The sequence below is a fragment of the Dermacentor albipictus genome, chromosome 9 (genome assembly GCF_038994185.2).
Source record: "Dermacentor albipictus isolate Rhodes 1998 colony chromosome 9, USDA_Dalb.pri_finalv2, whole genome shotgun sequence".
Taxonomy (NCBI): Eukaryota; Metazoa; Arthropoda; class Arachnida; order Ixodida; family Ixodidae; genus Dermacentor; species Dermacentor albipictus.
In genome coordinates this window covers 26,818,265-26,830,514 of record NC_091829.1, presented here as the reverse complement: position 1 = coordinate 26,830,514, position 12,250 = coordinate 26,818,265, and the positions used below count along the sequence as shown (strand labels likewise).

At 47.5% G+C, this 12,250-nt stretch overlaps 1 protein-coding gene across 5 annotated transcripts in view; it reads right to left on the bottom strand.

The window, feature by feature from the left end:
• LOC139049596 (uncharacterized) overlaps positions 1-12,250 on the bottom strand; it is a 279,537-nt gene that overhangs the window by 133,467 nt on the left and 133,820 nt on the right. For all 5 annotated transcript variants that reach the window (XM_070525168.1, XM_070525169.1, XM_070525166.1 and 2 more), the window contains one exon: positions 9,804-9,930. In XM_070525168.1, coding sequence (XP_070381269.1) covers positions 9,804-9,930 — 127 coding nt within the window. The remainder of the gene's footprint in view (positions 1-9,803; positions 9,931-12,250) is intronic.

The window sequence follows — 12,250 nt, the reverse complement described above, 5'->3', positions numbered from 1 at the left end:
GTACGTTTGTTCCCCAATCCGTACTGTTGCAAATCGTTATGTTAGGAACTGAAACAGCGGTACTACAAATATCGCTCATTACGCTTCCTTATTATTCAGCCAAACTGCGCTGCTTTAGTGTGTGCTCGTGCTGGGGTTTTTGCAGGTATCTCCAGGAATGAGAAGAAAAAAAATCCCAGTTCCCGGCAGCATCGAACCCACACCCACTGCGCGGGATTCAGCTACTGGGTCCGTTCGATTCGCCTGCACCACTGCGAACCAGTTCACGGCGGTTCACGAGAAGTTGAGAAATGTTGCAGCTCGATTCCTGAAGTGCAGGCTCAGTGAGACACTCGAAACGAATGCAAAGGTGCAGACAGGGTGCAGGCGTTTTATGTCAGACAAATGCGCACGGAGTGTGTCAGTTTGATAGGTCCTGAACTGCAGGTATGATCGGCTACTCGGGCGCAAATACACATGGGATCAACGGGGAACGGCGGAGCTGGTTTGATTGAAGATCTTTTGACATTTAGCCTGTTCGTCTAGAATCCCCAGTTAACATAGCAACATATATCACTTACAGCTTCTTACAACACGGCAAGCTGCGCGAGTTGGTGATTGAACATGTTCCTAAGATACGTACATAGGTACTACGATACGTACTATGATACTGATACGTACTAGGATGCGGACTAGGATACGCACATAAAAAGAAGCACACAATATGAGCTGCGCTCGTATTGTGTGTTATTCGGCTCGCGCTCTCCGGGTTGCGCTGCCCACCTCAAGGAACAAGCTTCTGACAAGTAGAATATCGTCATCTGTTAAAAACAACGCTCCAACGTGCTGCTCTCAATTCGCTCGCGCTCTAGTTGCAAGCGCCGGTGGGAACCACCAATGTGCTGTACAGAGATGTAGAAAGCTGCCAGCGCCTCCAACCACAAGTCATTTGCTGCAAAGCCGGGCCATTCGCACCCTTGCCAGAAAGTCAAAAATCACGCGTGCTCTATGATCTGTTCCCTTTAAAAGTGGACCACGCTGCAGATGCCGACAAATGGAACGACATTTCTTGGCGTGTAGACCTATTCGGCAAGAATTATCGGGTCCAAGTAGACGACGACAGCAATCACGCACTATATACCTACCGAATTGTCGGCCAGCCTTTTTGAGGTACGTACATGACCCTTACTCATCGCGTTACGGCATCCGTCCTTGCTCCTATGTTTGTTAAAGCCAAATTACGGTTGTAAATGCGAATTCAACTTTTCCATTCCCAACGGTGGATCTTTCTTGGAAAGGCCCGGCTTTATCTCCCGGTAGCTCCGCGGCAAGGCGCTGCTGTCAGTTGTTGAAGATGGCGGTTGTGCTTCAGACGTCCACGGCGTGCGAGCAACGAAGTGTAGTTCATTTTCCATGAAGTAAGGGACGAACGCCCATGGAAATTCACAGGGAAATGCGGCCCACGTACGGGGCAAAGTGTCTCGCTTTGAGAAGTGTGAGGTGGTGGTGTTGTGAGTTCGCAAAAGGCCGTGAAGACTTGTAGGAAGATGAGCGTCCACGAAGGCCGCGTGCGTTTCTCTGACTGACATTTCTAAAATTTAGTGCTGCGATGGAACAAATGTCTGAACGGGTTTGGGGACTACGTGGAAAACAGTGTAATGTACGTAGAACAGTACGTTTATTTGTAATTACGTGCATGCATCTTATTTTCGCCAATAAGAAATGGGGCAAATACTTTCTGATTTGCATTCTTACGTGCGTGCCTTAGCTCAATAATTCGCATAGCGCCGCAAACGAAAGAAAGCACTCCTGCAATTGCATCCAGCTGTTCGAGAAGTTGATCACGCACAACACAGCCCCACAAACGATGCTTGAAAGACAAGAGCCGCCGGGAAGTGTATAAAGCAAGATCCAACGAAAGACAGATACAATAACGCAAAAAAAGAGAAAAACAATTTGCGCAAGTCCTCCCCAGTGCAGTGAAAGCAAACCAGCGACAATGTCCAGAGGGGGACACCTCGGGGCATTAGGGCAGCCAATTAAGGAAGGAAGCGAACGGCGAGAGGATAAGAAAGATAGAAAATTGGCAGGGCAATGTGGGGAGGACGCGGGCGACGAGAATAAATAGTCGCTCGTTAGGTTTTGCTGCCCAGCGCATCGCATGCTTCTTCTTCTTCTTCTTCTTCTTCTTCTTCTTCTTCTTCTTCTTCTTCATCGTCTTCTTCGCGCCCCGTTATTCTCTCAGCGTCCCGGCCTGCACCAGTGCCTGTGTATCTTTTCAGCGTCCGATCATGTTTCTCTCTTTTGATTTCTCTTCGTCGCTATACCGAGGGGGGGGGGGGGGGGGTCGGAGCCAGCGACCACGGCTTATACCAGGAAGCTGCCCTAACAAGCTGGCTGCAGGAGGACTGCCCTTGTCAGGGAATCATCGTCACTTCTTCCTTTTCTTTATCCGCACGGCCATTTCCAGCCCCACGGCGTCCCTGGCCGAGGTTGCCTCCAAAGCCCCCGTCTCGTCCGGCGCTCGCGGATGCGGCAGCAGCGCCATCGATGGAGAGAGAGCGCCGGACAAACTTTCCTTGTTAGCACTTCCGCGCAAACACACACACATATATACACACACACACACCAACAAGATACAGAATGTAGGAACGCAGGGGCAGAAGGGAAACCGAACACGGGAACAAAATGAATCCCCGGCAAGACTATAGGGAGGCAACCTCGTCGGCGTTACGGTCTTTGCGCGGCGCTATCAGGAACGGTACGATGCCCGCGCCGCTGCAATTCACGGTTTGGGGTTCCTTTCGCGAGGCACCTCCCGTAAATTCCGGTAATCCGTCTCGCCGAAAGCGGGGGCGACGGCTCCCGAAGTTACGAGGTGCGCCGGACCGGAAAAACAGCGCGGGCCAGGAAGAAGTGCGTCATTGCTTTGGGTGCTCCTTACGTTGAGAAGCAACCAACTGTACTACGCATGCCGTCGAAATAAGGCGGCGCGAAAGCAACAGTGCCTAGCACTCGTGTTGGCCGAGTCGCGTTGTCCTTTGCTCCCTTTTTTTTGCGTCGTTTGATTTGGACAAGTGTTAACCTACAAATTGTTCAAACTTGCCGTCTGGAATACAGAGCAGGTTTCGTATGTGGCTTTGTTCGAACTAACCTTTCATTTTCATAACACTTCCACATAAGGATAGTATCAGTGCGATTCGGAAGGCCTTGAAGTCAAGATGGCAACAACAACGGGACCATTGTACAAGCAACAAGTTACATCTTACTAAGCCCGTAATTGGCGAGTCGAAGTCCCGCGCTCACCAGCAGCGCTTCTGTGAGATGATCCGGTGTCGACTTCGGATTGGAGACACACATCTAACACACAATTTTCTCCTCCAAAAAAGAAACGCCACAGACTTGTGAAAAACGCAATGAACCTCTTACAGTAATACATATCCTCATAACATGTCCACACTTTGAAACACAGAGACAGAAGGTTTTACACAACCTATACAATTTACATAAGCCTTTACACCCAGCCCTATTCCTGTCATATGACCCACCAGTGCCATTTACTAATCTCTTTGACTAGTTAGAGACTGCTGCTTATTTACATCAACTATAATGCAAGGCAGGTTTGCCTGCTTTAACGCTGCGCTGCGTTGTGGACTTGAGACTGGCGCAGCATGGCCTGAGTAGCGTTTGCGCCATTAAACCCCAACTAACCAACCAACCATTTTCGGACTAAACTCGAAGAGACAAACACGCTAACCTCGTCAGAAAGCACGTCTGGAAACAATGCACTGTTGCTCAATGCGCTCCGCAACAGACGACGCCGGCGCGTTAGTTGTATCCGCAGCGGGAAAGTAAACCGCGATGCGTGCTCCCCCGAGTCTCCGAGGCTATGTAGTAGTGCGGCTTCCGCCCCCCCCCCCCCCCCGCGATTCTATAGCGCAGCACAGTACACGGTTGTTGCTTTTTGACTGCCCTTTTCTGAGCCTCTTGCATTGGCTTAGCGTGCTCGTCTGTTGGTTTCTCGCTGAGCCTTCTTGGTACATTTTCGCCTTTCATTTTTGCTGAAGATCAGCTTCGACTACAGACGAGACCCACTACTATCTTACCCCGCGCACTCGGTGTCCTATATACGGGCGATAGGAGCCCCACCACTCCTAGTTTCGACCCCAGATCGGCGGTCTGCCTCTTTCCGCCCAAATGAGCCGACAAAATCTTGGGGGGTCGGAAATTGGAAGGTGGATCTATCGTCCACCCCGTCGGTCTATACCGGTTGAGCCGGGAAGCCCGCTTTCTGTCTCTCTCGGCGACTTGTTTATTCTGATTTTTTTTGTTCCTTTTTCTTTCTCTTTTCTTTTTTCTTTTATCAGGCCCTCGCCAGGCCATGCGCTTCGGCAGAACAAAGCAATCCGGATAGGATAGTTTCAAGGGCCAGCCTCGTTCAACTTCCGGTGTTTGATCTTCGGTTTGCCCGTACTTCTTGGATGCGGAAAACAATCGCGGTCCGGAAAACGATCACAGTTCGGGTTTTGCTCGAGTTAGGTGCGCTCGCGTCGGCGCTATTTGTTCCGGCTTTGCGCAAACAAAGAATGGCACACGAAACGATGCGACCGGCCAATCAAATGGTCGCAACAGAGGCGAAAACGGGGTACGTTTGTTTTGTTTCTTTCAGAGCAATCATAGCGGTGTGTGCGGACATCCCACAAGCAGCGCAGCCCTGGAAAGCCGGGCGCCTGGTCGAGAGCCTAGCCGTCTTACAAACCAGTGGGGACGATGGGGAGGGTAAATTGGTACACATTCATGTGCAAAACAAAGATTTTGTTTCGGAACAACCATTCAGCAACGCGAACAAAAATCAGACCTAACAATATCCTTGAAAAGCCTGATGAATGTCTTAGCTGCCCTTCCGTCTCGTTGACCTCCGAAGAGATATACTTCCTCGATGGCACTTGACGGGTTATTATGTTTCTTTTTTCCTTTTTCATGAGTGTTTCACATTTTTTGAATGAAGGTTGTTTGCCTATCCATCCGTTGTTTATCACTCCGCGTTTTTTGCTCCAGCAAGTGTTTAAAAAAAGAAGGCTAATCCCTTTACCACCGCTAGTTCTTGTTCATAGTTATCAGCAAGATTGAATTTTTTTCTTCTTCAGTATCCTTCAGCCAAATCAACTAAGTGTCCTTTCACGGTCGGTTTTTTGACACTTTTTTCCGAGCAGATGAAAACAATGTACAAGTTTATCGAAAATAATATAACTAACAGAGAACGGAGGCTTTTTCTCAAACTTCCGAAATTTACCTTTTCCGGAGAACTAAACTGTCTGTACATATTTTACCGTGTGCAATTAGTAAATCGGTAAAGTCACAATTATGTAGTTTGTTTTCCGTGTGCCACTGATACCGAATATTTTGTTGTTCTTTTCTTTTTCTTCCTGTTTTCTTTTCTCTCTTCATAAAAGAACTGGTTTAAAGGTTGCATGAAGCTGATAGCCCGATTCCGAATGTCCAGGTGGCATATTTCAAGAGGGCGGCATTATTTGCCCAAAACCTCATTGTCCAAGTAGCTAATTACATAGGCTCATTAAATAGCGTTTTTAATATTCACCTTAAAGAACGTGCTGCGATTGCAAAATTGTGCTCGAGCAAACGCGGTGTCGCGTTTTCTTCGCTGAAATCGAAACACTAGCACGACTTACGATATATGCGTCACAAAAACATGCAAAAAAAAAACGAATGACAGTCTATTGGCATTTCAATTAAGGTGTCCCATACTGTTTGACTCACGTAATTGAAAATTCGGGAACAGAAACGCCAACGTATTTCGTAGCGCATCAGACGGGATATCTATGAAGTTGTGCTAGTATTGCGATTTCCGATAGGCGAGCGTGACTTTACTGTTGTTCGGACTCAGTTTCGTTATCGCAACATGTGCTCTGAACAAAATATTTAAAAAGTTGCCGAGCAAATATTTCAATGAGCGACCCATACAGTCGGTTTCCTCGTGCAGATAATTTACACCTCTTATAAGAACGCACAAAAGTCGCATGAGATTGAAAAAGAGAAATGTGTTGAAACTAATAAATAAAAACAATATGGTTGCATATGTCGTTGAGGACATAGCAAGGCGTGGTTGTAAATTCAAATGCAGATTAGATGAAAATGGACACAGAAATTACGTACCAGCGGTAACATTGCTTATAATCTACTTTGCTTGCACTCAGCTTCGTATCTTAGGTTGTATTTTCTTACTTATAGGTACACAGTGGTCATTGTACATTCCTGTGATAGGATCCTCTGTGTTGCGCTGTTTATCCAAGATAACGCTCAACCCACTCACACAAGAGTCAGTTTTGTTAAACCTGTGACAGGAGTCGGCTGTTGTCACAAAGGTCATCCACGCGCGCTAGAGCTCTTTCTACCAGCATTTCGCCTGGACGACCCCTAACAATCTCGTTGGAAACAAACAAATCTGATGTCTGAAAGCCTGAACTCCAACAAACGGTTATATTCGAAACGGGGCGCAGATTTACATTTACAAACGCGAGACATGTATGAAAAAAAAAGGTCGGCCCACGAAAGCATTTAAGCCCATCTATTGTTACATTTCAATACGGCGACAGCGCGTTTTCTTTTTCCGGCTTGAGTAAACCGCCAGTGCGAAATTACATTTGCACAACGTCGAAGCGAAAGAAACGCGCTTCGAAATCAATATACGAACAACAGCACAATCAACAAGCAAACGCCCTCGTGTAACGACGAAACTCAACGAGCTTTCCGACGGACAGCACTCTCTCACGGTTCGCGTCGCGATTTTTATGAAGTTCGTTAGGCAACACGGCACCAGGTATTGAGTAAACGAAAGCGCTTGACATCTTGAGCCCGTGCGCCAGGCTCCATACGCCTGAGCGGATCGTTAATTGATTAACGCTGTTAGTCCTTGACCTTCCATTTTTGCTTTCCTCATATTCGTTACGTGCTTATGCGTATTTTTGCACGCAGGTACATCTTCTTCAAGCGTGATCTGCAGTGAAGTCTGCAGTGAAGTCTGCAACGCACGCCTTTAGGGAGTCGATCGATGGCCACGTGACAAAGAGGCTCGGCTTCCGATAAACATGCTCCCCTTCCCTCTCCCCCCTCCCCACTCACCCCATTCCTGATAGGGAAAAAAAAGAAAAATGCAGAGCTAGCAATCCAGAAGATAATCCTCATTTGATGTTTGCGCTGTTGCGACAGGGCATGCGGGAAACAAGCGAATGGAGGAACTTAACACTAAGCCTCTGAGTAGATACTGGAGCTCATGTGACCTTTGCAAGCCGAGGTCAAAAGCATGACGAGAGTTCAATAAACTAATCAGCCAATATTTCTTTACCGCCTTTCAAGGAATACAGAAAGACCTGTCTCCGAAAAAAAGTATACCTGGAAAGCCTGATGTGTTGTAAACGAAATTCTGACTTTGTGAATGCTAACTCGAAACTGTCATTATCGACGTTTCCATTTGCCCTTTCTTTTCGGCTGCACCCTTTGTGCATTGGTACCGATAAAGAAAAACTGAGAGATGCATTTCTCGGACTTCCCATCACTTTTCAGCAAGCGCCACGCCCATTTCGCGTAAACTAGAACGAGCCTCGCGCAAATGCCTTCGTTCAGTAAATTAGGGATGGTGCAGTTACCTCATCTTACATTAAGCATCGACATCGGACTCAATTTGTTGCTAGAAAAGAAAAGTTGGCACGCGCCTTTCTTGTTTGTGTTAGCTAGTGATATAACCGTTAAGAGAAGTGCTTAATTTACAGCGGATAAAACCGAGAACGCCGGTACATACTTTCACAAAGAAAGTGAGGAGCCATTTCTAAACGCATGGAAAAGTTTCGAAACGTCCAGAGGTTGTGGCCCAATGCACAAAATTTGGAGGACGCTTAAGCTTCGCCGTTAGGAGTGGAACACGATAGCATTCAAAGATCCCTGGCTGCTTCTCGCGCTTCCCAGCAACTGCAGCTTATGCAACCATAATGTTTACCGGGAAACGCTGGCCGCGAACTCTATGCACGAAGGCGAGGTTTTTGGTAGAAACGCGGCCACTTGCGCGGAGGCGAGCGCCATCTGGAGGTGTTGCAAGGAACCGGGCGCGCCACTGTATGAGTGGTACAAACGCCGCGAAAGTCGTTTGTGTTTCAGTTTTCGCGTAACAGGATTATATTGTCACGTGGTCGTGACGTCAAAGAACACAGTAGCAGTACTGTGAAAAGCAAAACTAGCTTTTATTGGGCGAACCTGTGCCCACAAAACAGGCTACACTTAAAGCACAACGAGAGCGGCGAACACAGTCGGCAATCGTCGAAAATCTGATCAGCGGGTCAAGCGCATCGGCTTTTATAGAGCAGTCGTCGAATGTTCCAGACTAATCGTTCGGACCCGCGTGCCTTCCACAAAGATCTACACCATTTGCGTTACGCGATGAAATCAGATAACACAAGGTTCGGCGACAGCAGACAGCCGGGTAGGAGCATCGATAGCTTTCCAGAAACGTCGGATACATGCAGGCGCGCCCCTCGCTGTGCGATTACAGTTGTTAAGCGGCGAAACGTGGTCGCCCGATAAAGATAAGTACACGTGTCAATATATTCTCGCATATTCAAATTACAAGGCAACGCTGTCATGTCTGTATGGTGTGCAAGTCGTACTTTACGATTTTTCTGACGCATTTTACTTTTAGAAATTCTAATTGCTTCAGTAACTTTCTTTGCGCTACACGGAGGTCCTGCGTTGTTTGGGTATGCTTGCTTCGAAAGGAGGTTGGCTAAGACGGTCAACGCTAAACGCGGGACGCCGGGTTTTCTATAACATGGAGCCGTTAACGTTGTAGCTCTAAAAGAGCGAGACCAATGACTAGCCGTTAACACGACCCTGCGACCTACCTCCGGAAAAGCATGCACGCATTATGGTGAACACAATCGGAGAACTAGCCTTTTTTTTAATGCGTAATCATTAGAAGTTTCAACGTGCATGTGCGTGCGTATTATATATATATATATATATATATATATATATATATATCCTCCGTTGCGCTTCGCTCCTCGAAGAGACAGGACGTGTGAGAGTGAGCTCCGAAACATCCCTTTTCAAAGTCGTGAACAGCGTTTAAATCATGGCACAGGGACCTCGACAGGTGGGGCGTAATGCCAACACATTTGTCTCGCATTTATCTCTGAATCGCCAGTGAATTTGTCTCCCGCGGAGTGTTACCGGAATGCTAGTCAAGGCACAAGGCCAAAACATGACCATCCTGAAGACTGTCTTCCTGACAATAACTACGCTACAGTGCTTCTCTCATGGTTGCACTGGGATGTCAACCTCCACGGTTGTTTCAATTATTCATTCATTCATAATGTGTGAGCAAGGTGGCACTAAACGAAAGAAATGGCACAGAACTTAAGGAGTCGCAGAAATACAGGCAAACTTCATAACTCGCCGTGGTTGCTTAGTGGCTATGGGGTTGGGCTGCTAAGCACAAGGTCGCGGGATCGAATCCCGGCCACGGCGGCCGCATTTCGACGGGGGCGAAATGCGGAAACACCCGTGCACTTAGATTTATGTGCACTTTAAATAACCCCGGGTGGTCCAAGTTTCCGGAGTCCCCACTAGGGCGTGCCTCATAATCAGATCGTGGTTTCGGCGCGTAAATCCCTACAACTTTTTTTAAACTTCACCTAAGGTAGTGCAATAGTCATGTAAAGCCAGCCTAATGGAACTCAGGCCGAGACAGGTACATAGAGTCGACACAAACACACACAGAACCGAATACAAGTAATTGTCACGCGATCACATCCTACCTGCACTGTCGACGATGACTGGGACGCACAGGAGCAGACCGGCTAGGCAGAGGCAAAGGCCGCCGGGTGAAGTCAGCGTCCCGCTCCTGGCAATGACGCGCGGGGTCATCGCTCCCCTTGACCGCTCCTGTGAGACGAGAGAGGAAAGGGAAGGAGTTGAGACGCGACGCGGAGTGTCCAGTTTCAAAAGCGCCGCCTTCTCTTCACGTCTTCCCACCCTCGCGGAATACGCAGGCTCGCACGCCTTCTGACGACGACAGATGTCGCGCGGCAGCGCCTACCAGAGGCCGCTGCATAAAGAGTGCTTCACCCGTGAGTAGGCTTTGTAATTTTTAAGAACGGTTTTAGCACATCTACAGACAAGCTTATAATATTTCATGGTCCGGAGCAGAAACTGAAACAGGAAACCAAAAGATGAAGACAGGAAACTGAGGTCAAACACGGCGGTCCCTGTGGGTACGATCCATGCTTTGAGGCAACAACGTACCGCATTTAGATGGTTACAATAAACACTCGAAGGCGCCCACCGTTCTGCAACGTATGTTTTTACAGCTTCTACAAAACCTTTGTTAGTGCGCTTAAAACATGTGAGGTGAATAGATAATGAAGCAAAAAACAAGTATAGCCATAATTCAAGCGTGATTTGGAATTAAATATGCATTAAAAAAATCATGTTCGATACTTTACTCAGAAATTATTATACATGCAGGTTGATTTCTTATGCGCTTCATATTCATTATAGGCTTTATAAAGCGTATCGCCATAGGCCTCGTTCACTGGTATGACAGCGCTAGCGGTCCCGAACACGGAAGCGCCACTGCGGCCAGGTTGAGCAACATCCCTGTGTTTCCTTCCCGGCACGTTGTCCGAAGTTGTGCACAATAGGATGTCGTCGTGCGGTGATGGTATCGCGAAACCAGCCCCGCTCCCTGTTCTACGGCTACTGAGGGATAAGCGAAGTTGGCGAGTTCTCAAAAACGAAGAAGTTTCGTTCGCGGTGCTGACTTGTGCGCCTGCTGTTTACGCATACTGCGCGAGGGAAGAAGCCAGGAGTGCCATCGGTGTGTCCTATATCTTCGTAGAGTGTGTGACGCAAATTAAAAGCCTGGAACGTGCGCTTAGACGTGAGCGAATGGTCTTATTGCTATGCATTCCGGTTATCATCGTAACACCAGTTTTGTAGTCCTTGCGCTAAAGAAAGCTATGCTAGTAGTGTGTGTGTGTGTGTGTATGTGTGCGTGTGTGCGTGTGTGTATGTGTGTGCGTGTGCGTGGGTGTGCAAAAAATCGTATTTTGTGCACGATGGCGTCACGTGACACGTGAACTCGGGACAGCGGGCATGTGGCTAAAAAAGCCCTGGTGTGCTACCTAATGATATCAAGGCTGCCAGATTCAAGACCTTCGATTAAAGAACTGCAGGCGCATGTAGAAAAGCAGACGCAAACGCTTAATTTCAACGTTTCGGCCGGTGTCTGGCCGAAACGTCGAAACTACTTCCTTCATATCATATATAGCATGGCTGCTCGTTGTGCAGCCCGATGTAGAAGCATAGCAGTCGACCGAACGAGCCGAAGCCAGAACTGAAGCCAGTGCCGAAACGTCGCGATGTTCTCCTCCCACATGAACACCTTCCTTCTCGTGGCGTCAGTACACATACACCTCGTGGAAAATGAAACCTACACTGATTGTAGAAAAGCTAACAAAGGAAATTGTTTAGGGTATTGTGAGGCTTCTAATTTTTTTTTTCTGGGGTTTCAATATCGAGGACCTTCATTTAAAGTAAAGCTACATCAATAGCCGAAATTGTCATATAAGCACGCCTTAATAATGTCACGGTACGACAAGATGGCGCGTTCAGCTCTGACAGTTTAGAGACGTCTTAAAGAGCAAGACCGCGGTAGAAGCTGTCAGGTGTCAAGGTTTCTCACCGTTCATTACAAAAAGAAAACCACAGATAGGCATTGGTCACTTTAAAATATTGCGGTTTACATCTGCTTTAGGCTCGACGAAGGTGCCACATGGGCTCCGGGAATCATGTGCTTGGTTTTTTTTTTTTTTGCTCACAAAAACCTTAATAATGTAATAAACTACGACGCTGTGCTGCCTTTCTTCCAGTTTTTAAATGTATTGCTTCACGTACAACACGAAGGTCGTTCTCCAGCTTTAGGTAAAATCGTAAAGCCCTAAAAAGTTGCTCCTCTATTTTCGTTATAACGAAAGAACCCTGACAATTTTTCTGGCTCGAAATAAAGCCTTTCTCGCCGAAAAGCCCGAATAACAAATTGTCGAACGTAAGATGTGAGGTCTACAAATGATATCGGGAGGGAAAAAAATTATTGTCAGACTTTCGGGAACCACGCAGGAACCGGAGAGGAACGTCGATGAGAGTGCGACCCGAGCTGCCGCCTTCTGCGTCGCATTTCGTCGGAATTCGGTGGGAAAAAGCC